The following is a 20,943-nucleotide window of genomic DNA, read 5'->3' as shown; positions in this document are numbered from 1 at the left end:
CTTGTAACAGAATTTCTTTTCACAGAATTATTCACGGCCCTGTCTCTAAAATTTAGGTTTTTACCACCTAAAATGTTTGTCATAGCTGAGCACATTTACAGTGTTTAATCACACCATGATTGGTGCTTTCCTTCTTTTTTCTGCTTCAGCCTCCCTGGACTTTCCTCCTTTCTTTTGTAGAGTTGTTTACACACACAAACACACACACAAATGTGCCAGTGAACCTTCTCCACTGATACTACTTTTGTGTTTGGGATGGTGATGCGTGCCCATGGGATAGGAGTCCACTGCTGTTGCACCTATCTGGTTTCCTAAAGAAGCAAAACTGCTTCTTGCAATCATTTTAAATTAGAGGCAGTGTTCATCCACAGTTCAAAGCACTTGATCTAAGTATCAGTCTGTAGAATAACTGAGCAGAAGCAAACTGTGAAAGAATTTTAAAATTTGACATCTTCATTTTTCCTAAAGCTTAGGTGAAGTAATGACTTGTACTATGTTCTGGCATAACTGAATTGTACAGGTCTTTTTTTTTTTTGGGGGGGGGGGGGGGGGGGGGGGGGTTGTTGGTTTTTTTTTTTTTTTTTACATCAGAAATAGCCAAATCTTGGAGGTGCTTGGAGATGCTAAAGCATCACTTCATGCTATGTTCCTGTTCCAGGGTGACAGTGTCGAAATGACTTTCAACTGCTCTGAAATTGGGTCAAATTTTCCTTTCCCAGGAGAAGTTTGTAGCTGATTTTGTTCCAGTACTCTTCTCATTCAACGGTGAAAAATGGACTGATCAAATATACAAGTTCTGGTCCTAACTATTTGTGTCAAATGTCGCAATTCAGCTTCAGGCTGAAGAATTTATTTTAGTAGCTTTGTACAGGGAGCTACTTCCAGAACTCACAAAATTATATTCTCCTTTCCAGCCTGTGTTTATTTTTTTTTCTCCTAAGAAGAAATGAAAATCTGAAATCTGTATGTGTATACAGTGCTATTGAAGCAAATATAAAGCTATTTAAAGAACAGTTAAAGCTATTTTGTTAAAGTTAGGTTTAAAATTTATATTAGGAAAGGATTATCTTTTGGGTAAAACTCATATTGATATCCCAATAGCTTGTGTAATTTTGCCATCAGTGCACACGTAAACTTCAAGAAGCTTTGTGAACTGCTGTGTCTGAGAGATGACCTTGGTTGGGGTAGAAGGAAGTAGGATGAATAACTGACCCATTTAGCATAAAATGCTGAGATTCCTCAGCAGGTACTAGTAATGCATACAGAGTTAAATACAGAGAATCATTAGTTCTGCTTTCAGTCTTAGGTGGCTGAATGTGAGACAGCTCCAGGCCAGGAGTCTTTTAGTTTCATTAGTGCAGGGTGATGCCTGAGCTACAAAGTCACGTGTTTTAAAAAAACTTACCATGCTAATTTGGTTGCCCTTAGCTATGCTCCTGATATTAGGGATGGTAGATTGCCCACTTTTCAGCTACTTTTTTCTGATTTGCTGCTATAAGAAGGTTGAACACACTGTGCAGCAGCTTAACCCTGAATTCCAAAGAGAAAGAGCAAATATCCAATAAATTTCTGGTTTACGTTCCCTTATTTCCACACATAGCTTCATTGTCCAAATCACAATCTAGTCATAAAAACTACTAACTCTAGAACTGGGATAAAATCTAAATTGAATAAAGTATACAGCATTACTTGTAGAGGCTTCTTTCGTTGGGATGCTTTGAAAATAAAAACATGGGTTTGGAGTTTTATAATAAAAGTTTTCTTTTATAACAGAAGCGTAGTTAAAATAGTGTCAAATCTATCTATCTATAACTCGATGATTTCAATCTGTATTTTACAGACTATTGGTTACAGGAGAACAGATTGACACTGTTGCTTTCATTAGGTTTATGACAAGATGTGGTACTTTTCAATGTGAGCCTTCTAGGTGAATCAAAGATGAATATGAGAAATTGCTAGGCTTTTACTGTTTTATTTTAATTTTTCTGATAGTTGTAGTATTAATGCTTTCTAATATTTAGGTGGTGGTCGAAATCCAGTAACATCACGATTCTTGCGACACTTCAATACAGTTACTATTAATGAGTTTGATGATGAATCCATGTACACAATTTTTTCTAGAATATTAGACTGGCATCTAACAGTATGGTAAGTGACCTCTATATATTGGGAAAAATCAAAGTCAGTGTTTACATTGTGGTACTAGGAAGTCTTCAAGATACGTTTGTAGGACACTGCTCTTGAAAAGAAATCATCATCTTTTATATCCTGTGCCTTTTGAGTTATTCATTACTCCACAGAAGTAGGACTCATCTTAAAATACTCCAGTGGTAAAGTTCTTGTTCTGAAGTATCTACCAGAGGTTTAGATTAGCTGAGACTAATTCAGTTATTTGAGATATTTCTGTAATACAGAAATATTACACATCTTTTTGATGTGTAATAAATAAGAATAGAATTTGGTTAGTCATTATTCATAGAATAGTACTGGAAATTGCTCTTAAATTTCCTGTGGTTTGAGAAGCCTTACTCTTTCTTTGGCCTTTCATCACTGCATAATTTTTGATGCCATTAGTAGGAATGGACTTCAACTTCCATTGTCTATCCATTCTGACAGCTAAGCCCCAAAAGATGCTCACATCCTGTTTCCAGACCAAGTTTGTGATTTGACAGCTTCTGACCCTTTGAGGGAGAGAGGTCCCAGAAGACAGCAAGGGCTATTTGACCTGACTTCCCTATTGCTGCTGTTAGTCATAAAAATGAGGGGGGGGAAGTGTATAATTATCTGTCTAGCATAGCCAAATTTGTCAGCATGTTCCACAGTTACTAGATTTGATTCGTGGAGTTAATCTGTTAATCCAGTGAGAGAACTAAGATTTGTAAAACTGCCTGTGAGGAAGTATAATCAGAGAACTTAAAAATTGGCACAAACTTATAAGTATATCAGTGTATATATACAATATTATTTATTAATTCACATGCTAGTATGATGGAATTATGAGATTCATTCTATTCTTACCACCTTTTATAACTTGTCAGTTACAGCTTTCCATCACAATATGTAGAACTGACTCCGCAAATTATTAATGGAACCATGCGTATGTATAAAGAAGCTAGGAAGAATCTGCTTCCTACCCCAGCCAAATCTCACTATTTGTTCAATCTCCGTGACTTTTCACGTGTTATTCAAGGTGTTTGCCTGTCAAGGCCTGAAACAACAGAATCTGCAGGAATGATAAAACGTCTCTGGGTTCATGAGGTAAATTGCCTAATACTAAGAAATTACATTTATTATAAATAAGAAAAAGATGTGGATTTGTGTATTTATCTTTTTGTAATGCCATCTCCATTGGCTAATAGCTGTGAACTGGTATAAACTCATGAGAAAGGATTTTATATACTGTATGGGCAGAGGAAATCAGACTTTTTCAAAGTATGAATCATATCTTAGTAGACAAGTTGATTGTTGATACCTTCACTTTCATGTGATTGTGTAGTCTCTGTTTGCTGCTTTAATGCCTGCACAGTCCTTTCCATTTCTTCTCTCCTTCCTCCAAAAAAACCATATCAACAGTGAGAAGAACAGCAGATAGTCCTGGGTCACTGGAAATTTTAAGTGATTTAAAGTTTGGTCCCTACTTTTTGTTTTACTTCTGGGCTTCCTTTAGAAGAAACTCTTAAGCTTACTGTCTTCAGCAAATGCTTCCTCTCTTTCAGTCATAGTAGGACAGACACACTGAAAGAGCTCAGGTGAAACATCCCTTTTAAAAACAAGAGGAAAAAGCCCCATATAGGTGATATCTGCTCTGTGGTTTTTCTCCTGGATTAAAAGAAAGCAAGGTCATTGATAATTGTTGCTTTTTAAATATTTGGCTATAGTTCATAGAATCACATCAGCATAAAGTGACCATGGAAGAGATCTTCAGTGGTCATCTAGTCTGTCATCCTTCCTCAAAGCAGGATCACATAAAGAAATAAACAACAGTAACTTTTGAAGTGTTTTTTCTAAAAATTTCTTACAATTCTCTAAGGATGAAGGATGTTCAAACTTCCAGGCAATCTATTAATGTTCTTCACTATCTTTTTCATTAAAAACATTTTCTAATATCCATCTGTAGTCTTTCTTGAAATACAAACTCATAACTTGTCCTATCTAGCTGTACTGGAAAGACCAACTTGTTCCCTTCCTCTTTGCAGCAGCCTTTTATGCATTCATGTAATAATGTTTATAAATATATGTATGTGTGTGTATGTATTTCTGTATGAATTTTCACTTTAATTCAGAAGTAATATTACTGGGCTCAATTGTTCAAATTAATTCTAAATATCTATTTTGTTTTTTCTGTGTAGTGAAGTTTAAGAGTTTATATTTTGAAGCCTTTTTCAGAATTGTATTTGTTTTATCTTGTTTAAAAGAAGTATAAATTCAAGAGCAGAAGCAACTATTAAAAGAATTAAATTTTTATTATACAGGTTCTTAGAGTGTATTATGATCGCTTGGTGGATAATCCTGACCGGGCTTGGCTTGTTGGATTTATCCAAGAAGTAGTGAAAAATTACTTACATGAAGACTTTGATGAACTTTTCCAGAATCTGGACTTCAACAATGATGGCAGAGTGGAAGAAGATGACTTACGTAGCTTAATGTTTTGTGATTTTCATGACCCTAAAAGAGAGGACACTAAATACAGGGAGATTAGTGATGTGGATCAATTGAGATTAGTTGTAGAGAGTCACCTTGAAGAGTTTAATAACATGAGCAAAAAGCCAATGCAGCTTGTCTTGTTCCGATTTGCTATAGAACATATTTGTAGAATTTCCCGTATTCTGAAACAGCCTCGCAGCCATGCCCTCCTTGTTGGTGTTGGAGGTAGTGGTCGACAGTCTCTTACTCGATTAGCAGCCCATATGGCTGAATACAACCTTTTTCAGGTTGAAATAACTAAAAGTTATGGTATCAATGAGTGGCATAAAGACTTAAAAGTCATACTGCGACAATCTACTGAAGGGGAAATGCAGGGAGTTTTCTTGTTCACAGATACACAGATTAAAAAGGAGTCATTCTTAGAAGACATTAACAACTTACTAAATGCAGGTGAAGTGCCAAACCTCTTTGCAGTAGATGAGAAACAAGAAATTTGTGAAAAAATGCGTCAAGTAGATCGCCAATGGGACAGGACAAAACAGACAGATGGCAGTCCTATAGCTCTTTTTAACAAGTTTGTTGATCGCTGTCGAGATCGGCTTCATATAGTACTGGCAATGAGTCCCATTGGAGATGCTTTCCGTAATCGCCTTCGTAAGTTTCCAGCTCTTGTCAGCTGCTGCACACTAGACTGGTTTCAGGTAAAACCAAAACTTTTGTTGGGCTTGTTATTCTAGTGGAAATGCAATAGAAACATGACTTCAACCCTTTTTGTAGCAAGTAATTTTCTTTGGTCAAGTTAGCAGTGAAAAATATCTTGAATTTTCTTAGTGTTATGTTTTAAATTGTTTAGACCGTTAGAACCGCTATGACTAATAAAGGCCAGTATAGGCTGAATGCAAAATCATCAGGAAAATAACTGTCTGATTGTGATATAAAAGTATAACTGAATGAACATAGTACTGTAGACATTATAGACTTAAATATGTAGTGTTTTCTTCTATTACCAGGACTACCAGAATCAAGGGTGCCAAAAAGGTTTGAAACTGAAATACCTGTCAAAAATACAGACATCTTTTGATGCAGAACGCCGGATTTTTTTCCCCACTGCTCTGCAATAAAACTATATTATATCTGACTGTTATGTGCAAAAGACCTTAGACAGAATATTTAAGGTGTAGAATGTAATCATATAAAGAATCTGAGGAATTCAAATTTCATCATTTTAATATGTAGTACTGTATCTTTAAAGGTTATTTTGAAGAGAAAGAGCAGACACAGTTACACACATATGGACATACTGTGAATATGCAAAACTTTCCTTTTAGTAACAGTATTTCTACTGGATGAAATAAGACGGTGGGCTTGAACTGAATCCCTAAGTAGTTCAATTCTTTCCAGTTCTGTTATTGTCCTATTTGATGATCTTTTTGTCATGAAGTCATTTCTCTGTGCCTCAGTCTCTTTATCTATGAAATGGGGTGAAGATACTTTTTTGAAAAATATTTTTAGATTTATGAGTGTGAACTACTGAATAAGAGAAAAGTGTTTATTCATTTGTTTTAGACATGGCCTGAAGATGCATTAGAAGCTGTTGCCTCTCGCTTCTTGGAAGATGTTGAAATGTCAAAAGAAACTCGAAGTGGGTGTATTGATATGTGTAAAAGCTTTCATACGTCTACCATTGTTTTATCTGACTTATACCATGCAGAGCTTCAAAGACACAACTATGTTACACCTACTTCATACTTGGAATTGATCTCCACTTTTAAAAGTCTACTTGAAAAGAAACGCATGTAAGGATTTATAATGTGACCTTTTCTAGAGGAACCCAAGTTGACCAAAAATATTATTTTCTATCTCTCATAGCTAATCTGAACAAAACAAGTGAATTGTTTTTAGTGAATTTAAATGGATAAAATGTACTCTTAGGACACGTACTTGCTTATTGGACAAAAGGTCTGACTTGATGCTCTCAAAATATCCTTGCATTAGACCACTTCTAACATCCCTGGTGATGTTGCTATATGTTGATTATGTATATTATGCTCCCAGAGTAATTAATGCAGGCTGCTTACTCTGTGATTCTCTGGAGGATGTAGGGAAGATGACATCTGGGAAACCAGCTTCCAAGTTGCTAGGTGCCATTGGCTTGCTAGCAGGGTTCAGCTGTGCTGTGCCTGTGCAGAAAGGACCTCTGTATGCATGTGCACATCTGTTCTATTCTCATGGCTGGTGAGGGAAAGTTCCTTTTTTTCTGTCTCATTGATAAGACACTATCATTAAGCACTAAGATAAGTGCTTAATTTAATCAACAGGCTGTGTGAAACAACGCATGCAGCAAGAAATTCCAGGAATAAAGGAATACAGTTTTGAATGTAGTGATCCAATGCCTTTGGAATTTCTTGATTCTGATGCTGTTGGCTGTCCCTAGAGCCATTCACATTCTGCTGCTAAAATTATTATCCCAATTATATTAATCCTATTTCAACCTGACCTCAACTAATGATTTTCATGAGTGTATCCCCATCTCTTCCCTCTCCTTTTCTTGTCTGTTAATACTGTGCCATCTTGATTTTGTAGCTTCTGTCAACAAAGAGGCAGAAGCTTAACAATCACTTATTTACCTATAAGTAATCACTTATTTATCTATATCCCAGTCTCTGAGTATACATTATAGGATAGTTAAAGACTATGGCTCAAGTAATCTCTGCTATTTACTATTTGTTGAGCAAATAAAACAAGATTGGCAGAGCATTTGATTATTCATAGTGAGAAATTTGGGGAATGGATCCCAATGAATGAAGTGATCAAATGCTGATAAAATATCTTTATAATAAAATACTATTTATTTTCAGTAAGGTGATGAAAATGAAAAGAAGATATGAAGTTGGCTTGGAGAAACTGAACTCTGCTGCATCTGAAGTAGCGTTGATGCAGTCTGAGCTGGAGGCTCTGCAACCTCAGTTACGGGAAGCTAGCAAGCAGGTTGATGAGATGATGGTTGTCATTCAAAAAGAATCTTTGGAAGTAGCCAAAACAGAAAAAGTCGTGAAAGCTGATGAAGCAGTGGCAAATGAGCAGGCTATGGCTGCAAAAGCCATCAAAGATGAATGTGATGCTGACTTAGCACAAGCCATGCCTTGTTTAGAAAGTGCTCTGGCTGCTCTTGACACTCTCACTGCGCAGGTATGGCTAACAATGCATATTTATGCACTGGAAAGTTATTCAGATATACAAAAGCATGGAGTATCTGCCTTTTCAGATTTTACATTATACTTACACAGTTTTATAATTTAGAAACTTCTTGAAATCTTTCAGTTTTAAAAAGCAAAATGGTACTCTATTTTCTAGTGAAAAAGCTGTAATGCTGAATTTTTCTGGACTACAAGATCAAATATTCTGGGCATTTCAAAAATTCATAGTTATAAAAATATTTTGACTCAACAATTGAGAAGTTAGAAAACGTATGCTTTTTACTTTCTTATTCAGAACATGCCATCCTGTCATCTAATCTTTTTATATCCAGTCTTTCAGAGTCTAGAAATTGAGGTTGAAATTCTATGTCTCCCCATGTTAAGGGACCACTCTTCGTAAGAGTATGACAGTGGAGGCAGCCACCCTTGGTTTTATGGGTATTCAGGTTTTCTTTGTCTGGATAATGTTTTGCTCACGGTGGAATGAAAGGAAGTCTCCAAGATTGTAAGAGTGAGGATGGACTATGTGCTCCAGCTATTGTTGCTGAAAACAAGATTTTAAAAAACTTTCAAGGAAACCTTCTTAGATAAAAAGCAGATGGTTTGTTTATAAAGCTATTGCTTGGTATCAAAAGTTTTAGATTCTGGCGTTATCAGATCATTGGCATCCTTTGTGAAAACAGTAGATGGCTACTTAGTCACGTCAAGGCAATTGCATTATATTTGTGAATAACAAGGCAAGAATGAGGCTTTGAAGGCTAATGAAGTAATACTTCAGCTGCTGTCAATGCTTAGTAGCAGGGAGCATTATAATACAAGAGGAAAAAAAAAAACGAGTAGGAACTTCCAAAGGAAAAAAAAGTTGTTTTTTTTCTCAAAACATAGTTAAATAGCATGATGAACACAAGAAAAATCTGTGTAGGAGAGTTTAGAGTACCTGTACAGGACTCTTGTTTTTGATTCACTCTTCACCCTGGTCACCACTGATGGAAAGCAGAGCAGGACACACGTTGCAAATTGTGCCCATAAATCCATGTACATAAATGTGCAGATTAAGTGCTTTGTTTGGAGAAACAGACCTACACATAATCCAGTACTGCTGAAATGAGTATCTACAGTCAAAAGGAACTGTGTACCTCATGTGACTCATTGTTCAGCAAGGATTAGAAAAAGTATAACAATTTTAAGTGTTATTTTGCTGTTGACATCAAAGTTTTGTAGCAATATACATAGGAAGACACTGAAATTTAGAACTAGGAAGGGACCTCTGGAAGTCGTCATCTTCCACTTGTAATCTGTTCCACTTTACACATTTATCATTAAGAAGATTTTCCTGGTGTTTACCGTTATTCTTACTCATTACAACTTAACATTTTTTTCCGTCCTGCTCCCTGTGGACATGGTTCTTTATCTTTTATGCAGTTAAAGACTGTACTCATTGATCCTCACCACTTCCAGTTTTCTTTTCTGTAAGCTAAGTAATCACTATTCTTTTAGTCTTTTCTCATAAATCAAATCAGCTTTTCTGGTTATTCTTTCTGGACCTTCTCCGTACATTCACTTCATGTGCACTGCCCAAAGTTGAATATAGTATTTCAGCTGTAGTTTTGCTGAATGTTGTGTAGAGTAGTGGAGGATTATTGACGTGTAGTTTGTCATTCATGCTAACAGCTGTATCATTTCCTGAAAATCACTATTACGTAATCATTGCTTTCCCTTTCTTTTTTTCTTTTCGTAGTAGTTCTACTATACTTTTCAATTTCTGCAATTTATCAAAATAATTTTTCCTGTTCTCTACTCCAATGTATTTGCACTTACTCTCAACTTTCTATCAGTTGGAAATTTAATAAACTCTTTCTCTTTTCCATCATTCATTTCAGTAATGAAAACATTGCATAGGTCTGGACCTGTGCGACCTTGGTCAAATCTTTGCTGTGTTTTGATGGTGTTATCAATTGTGCTAGTCACCTACTCACAGTTAACCTTTTAGAGACATCAGATGCAAAGAGCATTAACATTTTGACTGTCTATGTCATTTACTTGTATCTCACCCTTTTCACTAAGTTCCTAGCCAGTACTTTTCTTGCTTTTCTTACTGTAGTTATAGAATTTTTCTTGTTACGCTTCATATTGCTTTTAATTGCAGCTGCATTTGAGCTTAGCCTTTAAAATAGTCTCCTACTCTGCTTACAACCCTTGGTTGTATTAATTTAATTTGTATTTGTCCTTAATTTTGTTCCCTGGAATGGCTGGCTAACTTTGATTGTTCTTCCTCCCCAAGAACTTATCTGGAGATCCCATCAGCCAGTTTTCAGACTGCCTCATTGAAATTCCCTGGCTTTATTTACCTGCTCTTGTTTCCCTCTCCTGAACACTTGTGTAGTTGCAGTTTTTGGTTGGTTATTTTTGTTTTGTTGTTTTGTTATTTTTTCTTTTTTAAAAGCTTGTAGCTCCAGGAACCGTAGTTCACAGTTTCAAGGAAATAATTATCTTTTTTTTTTTTTATCCAGTCTTACCGTTTCTCTGGTTTTTGTGGCACAAATGAACATTCCCAGAACTCAAAAGATACCCCTTTCTATCCAAATTACTAAGGTTTTAGACCTCGAAGAAACCATGGACAAGCTCTCAAAATCTAACACTAATTGGGAAAATAAACATGAGAATCTAGAAATCCTTTAATTTATTGGAGTATGTATTCTCTGAGAAAAGCTCTTAGAAAGAATGTTTGAATCACCATGCAGAGTTATTCTTTGGGAAGAGTAAGAGATATTATTTTCCATAAATCTTTAGTTTACAAACCTCTTGCTTAATTAATTGTACATATATGTGTAGGAATGTTTCATTCTTTTATATTATTATTCTGTATTTGCGGTTAAAACTTTGCTTATTCATTTCCTGCTATTTCTTATAATGTCAGTACTTCTTACCCAGTAGTTTTCTTCTTTTTAGCTGCCTCTTCCCTCATTCAGCTCGCTCTGGGAGTTTAATAACTGACCAGAATACTAGTTGATTTATTTTCTGTACTAGGAGAGCATAGATCTTTAGTTCTGGGTTGAAGGCCACTTTTACCTTATGGTATCTTAAATATACTAATCCACTGCTGATATGATCCTGTAAGCTTGGAATTATTGTATTAGAGCCTGAACTGAAGGGTGGAGCATAACGCTGGAACATCTGAACTCCGTAACTGAGGTGCAATGCCCACTACTGAATTAGGAGCAGAAAAAGTACAACTAAAAATGAATTACAGATAAGAATTTGTTGTCTTCTCTAAACTGATTGTTAACTAAATTTCAGATATTTTTGTTTAGATGTCAGTGTTAGTTTAACCTGCATAGCACCTTAAAGAAAGGACTAGAAAGAATGGAAAAAAAAAGAAATATAAATTTTGCAAAAAGAAAATGAGATATGTATGTATGGACTATGCAGGCTTGTGCTATGAACTTGAGATCATAGTGTATTTAAAATTATCAAGTCTGAGAGTAGCAAATGTATATGGAAAAATACTATCTTGACATAAAAAGGGTTATTATTTCTATTGTAATAGAAGAATTAATCCACCTATGTTCAGAGCTCTAAAGTTGTTTTTTTTTAATTACTATTTTAAGGATATTACGGTGGTTAAGTCCATGAAGAGTCCTCCTGCTGGTGTCAAGCTTGTAATGGAAGCTATATGCATCCTTAAAGGCATCAAAGCAGATAGGATTCCAGACCCAACAGGTTCTGGAAAAAAAATTGAGGATTTCTGGGGTCCTGCTAAGAGACTTCTGGGTGACATAAGATTTCTTCAGTCTCTTCATGAATATGACAAAGACAACATTCCCCCAGCTTACATGGCTATCATAAGAAAACAGTATCTTACAAATCCTGAGTTTGTACCAGACAAGATTCGAAATGCTTCCACAGCAGCAGAGGGTCTGTGCAAATGGGTCATAGCCATGGAGTTTTATGATACGTAAGTATGTATAAAAATAAAAAAAAGGTTAAAATAAATTTGATTAGAGAGATGTGAAATTACTTATTTCTAGTGGGAAACTTGTGCAAACAAGCAGTCGTAAAGATTCATTCATGTAAGATACCTGATGTTAAGGTGTAGAGCCTGATTTTCAGTTCTGAATTTTTCTAAGAAGGCATGGGAGCAACAATATGTTCTGTTAGCAAATAAAGCTAACTTCCTTTTAGATTGTTGCACAAAATAGAGGCATTACTGAAATGTCTTTGGAAGTTTCTGACAGTCATATCAAGCCCGAAGGATATTTTTTGTTACACGTTGTATCTGATACACTGAAAAAGTATGCTTGTTTTTTATATTTCCTAATTTGAAACATCTGGAACTCACATTTAACAGTAAATCAGCATTGGGTGACTAAGGTCAACTTGCAGTTTGAAAGTTGAGTCATGGTAAGTAGTGCATGCCTTCATTTGAGAGGGTATTTTGTTACTTGACTAAAAGATTAGTAAATGCATACGTCATAGAGTTGTCAATTTGAGAACAACTTTTAACATTACAAATGCCAATTTGTTAGAGAGAAAACTAACTAAAAAGGTGAACTTTAAAGGAGATTGCAACTTACACCAGTAGGAGAGGGGATTCATTAATTATGAAGCTAATACTTGTGAAATACTGTTTCAGTTGAGCATAGGAGCATTCTAGCATATTTTCTTGCTTGTTGTTTTTGGAAAGATAAACAATATGTTTTCAGTTATATGTTACTTCCAATATTCTCCTCACAAAAACATCTGTGCAAAAGATTGAAATCCTCAAAACTAGAAAATGGATCCTTGGATGTGAAAAGGTGTTAATTTTTTCTTTTATTTTGTGTACACAGTTGGCTGTACGTGTGCGTACAGTATCAGTGAGTGTTACTTAATATATATGATTATCTGTGTGTTTCTAATGGCACAAATCCATAATGGATTCTAAATTGTGATCAAATGGGACATACAGTTTGGAAGCATAACTCTTTTTGCTTTTAATTGTTACCTGTTAGTACAGAAAAATTTGCAGAAACTGCATAAATCGGTCAGTATCAGCACAGAAATAAGTGATGAAGTAAAAACCAATTGTCTTCAGATGTCAAATTATGAAATGGAATACTGCATGAGCTACTGAGTTGCTGAGGTTTCCCTTCATCTTTCCTATGTTCGTTATTTTTAATAGTAACACTGCAGTGAGGATGTATCTTTCAGATGTTTAATTTATTCTTTGACTTTATTTAGAGTGACAAAAAATGTTGCACCGAAAAAGCTAAAGTTGAATCAAGCTGAAGGAAAATTAAAGATTGCTATGGATGGTCTAAGAAAGAAACAAGCAGACCTGAGGGATGTTCAAGATAAATTGGCGGTACTCCAACAGACACTGGAATCCAAGAAACAGGAGAAGGCTGACTTAGAAAATCAGGTATATGATGCAAAAGTTGAAGTATTGTTCTACTGAAGTTATTTAAAACTTGCTTCTTTGTCAAATGGTATTTTTCCTTTTAGCTGCCAATATGTCACACAAGTCGTACTTTTAGATAACCATCTTTTTATTTTGGTGTAATGGTCTTGAAGTTATAAATGGGCAAAGCATGGGGAATAAATACTTTAAAGTAATAGAGAATGTAGATGTTACGAATTTATGAACCGATATTCCTCTCCTACGTCCTCACTCATATCTGCTTTCTTGTGAGATAAATTTTCAGTGATTGTACTAAGAGTTTGATTAATCCACTAACTTGCAAATCAGTACATTTGAAATTTTGAAAGTTTATTTATGCCTTCTGTGCTAATGCAATTTTAAGAATGGTTTTGGTAAACTCTGTTCCTGACTGCTAAATAGCTGTTATGTGGGCAGAAATAGGCAATGTTAGAAGATTTTTTTTTTTTTTTTTTTTTAAATTTGCAGTACGTCATCTTGAGCTTTTTTTTACAAGAATAGCATTGGAATTTGAAATGGAGTCTTAATTCCTGTCTGTAGTTAAACTCAGCTCTTTGTGTGTTTCTTCTGCACCCTGATACGGTTTGGAAGTAGAAGGGAGGGATAAACTACACAAGCAGTTTGTTACTGTGGTGTAAATTGGCTGCTGTGGTTACCAGAAGAGAGACAGGATTGTAACAGCAGCAAGAGTTGGCATAATTTTCCTCCTATCCTGTGGCTGAAATGTGTCTCTACTAGGCAGTAAAGAATTCTAACAGAGCTGGATTAAATTCCTGTTAAATCATATTTTTTGTTAGATTATAAACGTGCCTGGAAAGATGGCTTAGTTAAAAACTGACACAGAAATGCAGATTATGTATTCATAAGGATTTTTTTTTTACAGAAAAACATGTATCTACTTTTATGAGACAGTGCTCTCTTTAAGGTGTTTTTGTTTCTCTTATGACACGTAGATAATTCCCTTGACTATTAATATTTTCCATATCACATGCAGAGCTATTTTGAATTCCATGTTTTATAGTGGTCGTCGTCTTTTATTTGGATGAAAATGGAACTGAATAGACTTTACTGTGCTGGTACTGAGATTGTTTTTGTTCTTTAAACATTTCCATTATAATAAGAAGGTGGTTTCTTTCTATTTGATGAAGTTACTTAAGAAAACATCTGCACAGGAAAATGATTATTGAATGCTTTTAATATTTGTAAAATGTTTTTAAAGTGATCATATAACATAATCAGCAATTTTTTTTTTTTTATTCTGAGGTTGACTTATGCAGCAAAAAATTACAGCGAGCAGAACAGTTGATTGGTGGCCTTGGGGGTGAGAAAACTCGCTGGCATGAGACTGCTTTGGAGCTGGGAAGGCAGTACATCAATTTGACTGGAGATATACTTATTTCATCGGGAATTGTAGCTTATCTAGGAGCCTTTACATCCAGCTACAGACAAGTAATATGTACAGTGATTTTGTCCCCAAGTTTTGTAATAATCTAAATTTTATTAATTTTTCTTGTAATATAAAGTTTATATTGGTAAATTATGTTTTAATAGAATTCATAAGTGGAACTGAAACTGTATTATAGAATTTTGAGTTTTGTTTGTAAGACTCTTGGGGAAATTCTTCCTTCATTCTACTATAAAGTACTTATTGATGTGTAAAGCATGGAATCCTTTGATTGCTTTTCTTCTCTAAAGCAATTGCCAGTAACTTTATACCTCATGGCTCTGGTTACTCCTATTCCATTCAATGGCTAAATTCTCCTTAGCTTCAAAGAAAACAGAATTAGCTTCTATTTCAGCAGCAGCACAGTTAAGCAAGTTCTGAAAGTGTAGTGATTCTGTACAAAAAGAGACAAAAGATACAGTAGCTCAATAACATAGCAGATTTGTGCCTGTAACTCTTAGTGAAATAAACTGAAATTCTGAATACAAAAATATTTTGACGTGGCAGCTGATTTTAGATACAACAATTTTTGGATGTCAAAATTAGCCTGACTTTGAAAGTTTTCAGACACCAAAACCTGCCACTGAATTCAGCTGAAGAAATTAACGTCCATTTCTTTTGAAAATCAGGTCCAGGGTATCAAAAATTGCTAAAAATTGAGAGAAAAAAAAAATATCAATGTACCTCATTTGAACATAGAATTTGGATATAACCCTTATTTCCTCCTTTCCTTCAATGTACTTCCTTTGTCCATTTTTCTTTAGAAAATTTTGTGCTGTTGTTTCAAACTATTGTTTTCTTCATAATGTCCATGTTGTGATGTTACTATTTTAAAACTTTTAGAGTGAGAGTTTATGGTGTGAGTATTTATAGTGTAAATAAATAGTCAGCAGTTTTTACAATTCCAAATTACATAAATTTGAGAGAGTGTTCTCTTTTATGCTTAAAACCTGCATTGTCTATAATATTGTGTCTGAGTAGGTAGGAGTACTTTTGGTGAAACATCTTAAGGGGTGCTGTACTGTATTCCAGGCAAGTGTAGATATAGGTGCAGATGATATTCATAAAAGGCAGAGGCATCTGCGTGATTATTCACTAAAAGTGAATACGTAGTGGCTTCATCTGGAAAGTTTAGCATAATTTCATTCTCTCTGACTGCATAGTTTCTTTCTCTGTGCAACAGTAGGTATGGATCCCTGGTTGCTTATTCTTACTCTCATGATTGTGCAGACACGTATTAGTTAGGTGTCTCTTTCAGAAATTGTTGGATAGCGTAATCACTTTTGTGCAGTTCTTAATTTCATTTGCTGCTATGGTTTGTGTTTTTTTTTTTTTTCGTTCCCCTGCAGTTTTCATAAGAGAAGAAGTTACAATATCTTTTGGAATATCAATCTTGTTTTATGCAAATTGATGAATCCTTCATTCACCACCTCTGTGAATGTCTCTAGCACTTAAACCATTTCCTTTAACACTGCATTTCTGAGTTTTGTTGCTTGAGGCTTTGCCAGCTAATTTTTAGTTTAGAATACTACAGCATGCTACTTTGACCTTATACGTAGCTTTCATACAAGATTGTGCCTTTCACATGAACATGCTACTTCTATATATTTTCCTTCTTTGGAAGCATTCTTCCTAGTGGAATACGCTTTTTGGCTTACATATTTAAAGGTGTGTGTCTCTGTTGTTATTATGCACTATACAAACATGTATAGTTTGCACAACTGTAGTGAGTTAGATACAAAGGATAGTGAAAAGCAACTCTAAATGATTGTAAGGTTGTTAAAGTTGGTTAAGTCCTGACAAGTGCTCATTATGCTTGTCCTGAGAGTTAAATAATGAAGATTTTTATCTTTTTTTTAGTTAGAATATGTGCGTTTGTTCTACGCTCATTTTATAGTATAGAAGACTACTGCTGAAATGGTAAATAAAATCATACCAAGGCTCTGACCAAATAAACTTATATTTCATATATAGAAATCACATGCAAAGGCATTTTTAGAGACATTTTTAGACATCTTATACAGAAGCATGAGTTTCTTTCCATTTGAAGATATAGTGATCTTGTATGTAGCAACTGTTATGGAAAATGGGTTGAAAAATACATTTTTTAATAGTTTAAAAATTTTGTGAATAGACAGAACTTTAGTTAATATTTGTTTTCTTCTTATCTAGATGCAAACTAAAGAGTGGGCATTGCTATGTAAAACAAAAGACATTCCTTGTTCTGATGATTTTTCCTTAACAAATACCCTGGGAGAACCAGTGGAAATCAGAGCTTGGAATATTGCTGGACTACCTACTGACATGTTTTCTATTGATAATGGCATCATTATCTCGTAAGTAAAAAAAAATAAAATTACAATGAATAACTCATTAAATAGCTTCTTTCAACATGCTTTTCAGTTATTATTTTTACGGTTTTCTACTGTGTATCCAGTTTAACAACCAGAGTTAGAAAATGACTGTAATGTTGACATTTATAAGAAATACTAATAATACTTTTTAACTTTATAATGTAAAGTTTTTAAATTTGTGAATTCACTCCCCTCCTTTTTAACTCCTATGGATTGCTATAATGATACCTAGTTCCCCCTCCCCCTTTTTTTTTTTTTTTTTTAACAAACATGCTGCACACTGGATTCAGTTTAAGACATCTTAAAATGCTGCAGGAATAGAACGTTGAATACTATTCTTGTAGTGGTATAATCAGTAGATATGGAAGTAATTCTCCTTTAAAAAGCTAAAGCTCTTTAATTTTAAAGAAACATGCTGGCATCAGGTGCTATCGAGGTGTTTCTGCAGAGCTCCTGAAGATTATTTTGCTAATCTTTCTATGAGGGTCACATACTTTTTCCCTAAGATGGCACTGGAAATACTATAGCTGATATCTTGATTACTTGTCTATAAACAGTTTCCCAGTTTATGTTGCCAACTGGTAGAAGATTTTAACATCCAGGCTTGTAATGTATTTAGTGACATTTTGGAAGTGTTGGTTTGTACACTGATGAGCTGAATCTTTATTTTGCTAGGGCACAATAACAAAACAACAAAAAAAGGCCCATGCATATCTTCTACTGAAGGCAGTAAGGGAGGTGAAAAAAGTTAGAATGGAGAGAATTTCTAGTCTCCTTTCCTACAGAGGATGATCCCAACCAGCTCTTGCCAGTTTCTTCCTCTGTTTCTTGCCTTTTATTCTCTGTACTGCTAAACCGCTTCAACAAGAAAAGGTGAGATAGGCCTTTCCTGCAATAACCTCTGATTTCAGAAAGGTGTGCTTTCACATCACGTCAGGTGGTTGGGAGTTAGATATGGATCTTCCTTATCCATGTGATAATTTTAGATAGTGGATGAAAGGTAAAAAGGTGTATCTGTACTGACAATTTGGAGTCTGTTTTCTTCAGGGCCTCATTCCCTTAACTGTCAATACTTCATATAGACTAGTCATTCCTAGGATCCCTTCTGGAGCAGAACAACCTGGCATATTCCTAGACAAAAGCTGAGAGAGCTTTGTTTTTTGGGTTAGTGTAGGGACTTTAGTAGGCATTATGAATGAGGTGCCACAAAGTCTTCTTTGCACCCAGTCCAGTCCTCCAAGAACTTTAAAAAAAATTATTAAAATATTAATTCATAGCAGAGACTTTATTACATCTTTGAAATGCTGGAATTTACTAAATACTATTTATAGTTAAAAGCTTGGAAGCTGCAACTGTAGCTTCCTGTTGTAATGTGGTTAGTATGACAATACTATCACAAGTTGAAGAAAGTTCTGATAAGGGAAGAAGGATTTATTTTTCATTTTGAAATACCTTTTTTAAAAAAAAAAAATCCCTTTTGTAATTATCTTAAGCTACATCCAAATAAAAGACTTTGACTTTATCTAATGATACATTGTTTGATCTAAAACATTTTTTAAAATTCTGCATATTTAAAGATATACTTCTTCTTATTTGAAAAGGGAAACAAATTCTGAAATCTCAAAATTCCTCATAGAAAGAAAATATGGATCCCATAAACTCTAAATCTAATATTATTGCCTTTCACTTTTAAGATGATTCTACATTCTCATGAGGTATTCTAGTACATGCACATCTGTGTCTTGCATCAGTCACTAGAATTACGCCTGTCTGGGCAGAGTTCATCTGGTATATATCAATGTCACAATCAGTGCAAACATCAGTGGTTTGTATGACAATGTGTAGCATGGGAACTGACCACGTTAATGTTTTAACATCTAGAAATATCTACAGCTCACTAGTGATTAGCTTTAGATTAATGTGCCTACTGATGACTGAGATACATACAGCACTGGCAGTTTTGTTAAATACAGAGCTGGGTGCTTACAATAGGCTAAGCTTTGTGACCTTGCATAAGCAGTTATGATTTTCATTTGGACTGGTGTTTGTTATGACTGTAAATAAAGAATTAGCAAAGAACCTCTCAGTTCTGTCCAGTATGCTTGCTAATGTGTTGCTACTGACTTAGCTTTTAGGTTTTGTTCTTAGCACAGCTGAAGCTGAATTGACCATGGAACAATCTTGCTTTAACTGCTTTTCTGTTTGTGATTGCTACCCATTTACTTCATGTCTGTTGGTTCTCTTGTGGTGGTTTAACCCCAGTCAACAACTAAGTACCACACAGCCGCTCGCTCACTCCCCTCCGGTGGGATGGGGGAGAGAATCAGAGGAGTAAAAGTGAGAAAACTCGTGGGTTGAGATAAAGACAGTTTAACAGGTAAAGCAAAAGCTGCACACACAAGCAAAGCAAAACAAGGAATTCATTCACGACTTCCCATTGGCAGGCAGGTGTTCAGCCATCTCCAGGAAAGCAGGGCTCCATCACGCGTAATGGTTACTTGGGGAAGACGAATGCTATCACTCCAAACGTCCCCCCCTTTCTTCTTCTTCCCCCAGCTTTATATGCTGAGCATGACGTCATATGGTGTGGAATATTCCTTTGGTCAGTTGGGGTCAGCTGCCCCAGCTGTGTCCCCTCCCAGCTTCTTGTGCACCCCCAGCCTACTCACTGGTGGGGTGGGGTGAGAAGCAGAGAAGGCCTTGACTCTGTGTCAGCACTGCTCAGCAGTGTTGATAAAACATCCCTGTGTTATCAACACTGTTTCCAGCACAAATCCAAAACATAGCCCCATACTAGGTACTATGAAGAAAATTAACTCTACCCCAGCACATCTCTTTTCTGTATAATGAATAAATAATTCTTACAATTCTTTTCCATAGCCAGGTTAATGGTTGTCAAGTCTATAACACGTACCTGACATTTATGCATCTTTTTTACAGTATGCTACTGCAGAAACTTACTAATATAAATCTTTAATTTTTGCTACTGTTTACATGAAAATTCTTCGTACTGTTTGAGGAGTCTAATGTTGTATAACACTGGTGAATGAATACTACTTTTACCTGTAGAGTGAATGTTACGTTTTCACACATAACTGAAATTGTATATTATAGGGTTAACCTTTGGAAGCATAGATGTGTGGATAATACTTCAGCTTTGGAAACTGAATAGGTGACGAAGTGCAAAATGAAACAGATCAGGCAAAAATAATGCACTAGCTGAAGAACCTCAACGTACTTTCATTTGACTTTTAAAAATTGGTGTTGATTGTACTTCTGAAAGCAAACCTACTTATTGAAGTTAGAGGGTATATGCTGGGATTATGATTGTATATGTAACGTTTTTTTTAAGCAATTACTGTGTTAATAATCCAATCACTCAGGCTAAACAGTTGACAAATGTTAATGAATTCAGCACTTCTACAGTACATCCTAACACTTCGCTTTTATAAAGCTTTGATCAAAATTCTCTTTGTACTAATGGAAAGATGATTAGCATTTTAAAACTAAATAATGATAGCTTTTAATTTTGAAATGTGAGATAGAATCTACCTCAAATTGATGATACATATTATGCCTGTAGTTAAGAGTTTATGGCTAGATGAATTTTATATTAGGACCCCAGGAACCATATAAAATGCAACTCAAGCTTTTTATAACGACAATTTTTTTAAAAAGCAGAATTAGAGAGCTATTCAAGGATAATTTGCAAACATACACAGTGACTGCTTATGCATTCCCGTCAATGAAGAAGGATTTTATTGTTGATGAAAGCTATGTGTGTTTGGTTGTTATTAGAGAACCACTCTAGTTATTCAGTCTTAAGTATTTCATGTCTGTTACACAGTAAGTCTGAAATGGGATATGCTGAAAATAATATGTGAA

General features: G+C 35.1%; 1 protein-coding gene across 1 annotated transcript in view; it reads left to right on the top strand.

The window, feature by feature from the left end:
- The window catches only part of DNAH7 (dynein, axonemal, heavy chain 7), a 130,375-nt gene that overhangs the window by 64,959 nt on the left and 44,473 nt on the right, over positions 1-20,943 (top strand). Inside the window, exons 38-46 of the mRNA XM_009332767.1 lie at positions 2,022-2,148; positions 3,039-3,258; positions 4,473-5,345; positions 6,211-6,440; positions 7,503-7,833; positions 11,450-11,796; positions 13,062-13,242; positions 14,524-14,709; positions 16,877-17,040. Of these exons, the coding sequence (XP_009331042.1) occupies positions 2,022-2,148; positions 3,039-3,258; positions 4,473-5,345; positions 6,211-6,440; positions 7,503-7,833; positions 11,450-11,796; positions 13,062-13,242; positions 14,524-14,709; positions 16,877-17,040 (2,659 nt within the window). The remainder of the gene's footprint in view (positions 1-2,021; positions 2,149-3,038; positions 3,259-4,472; positions 5,346-6,210; positions 6,441-7,502; positions 7,834-11,449; positions 11,797-13,061; positions 13,243-14,523; positions 14,710-16,876; positions 17,041-20,943) is intronic.

Source organism: Pygoscelis adeliae, unplaced genomic scaffold, assembly GCF_000699105.1.
Source record: "Pygoscelis adeliae isolate BGI_AS28 unplaced genomic scaffold, ASM69910v1 Scaffold160, whole genome shotgun sequence".
Lineage (NCBI taxonomy): Eukaryota > Metazoa > Chordata > Aves > Sphenisciformes > Spheniscidae > Pygoscelis > Pygoscelis adeliae.
Note: the sequence above shows the minus strand (reverse complement) of the source record. Positions and strands in the feature narration are given on the sequence as shown.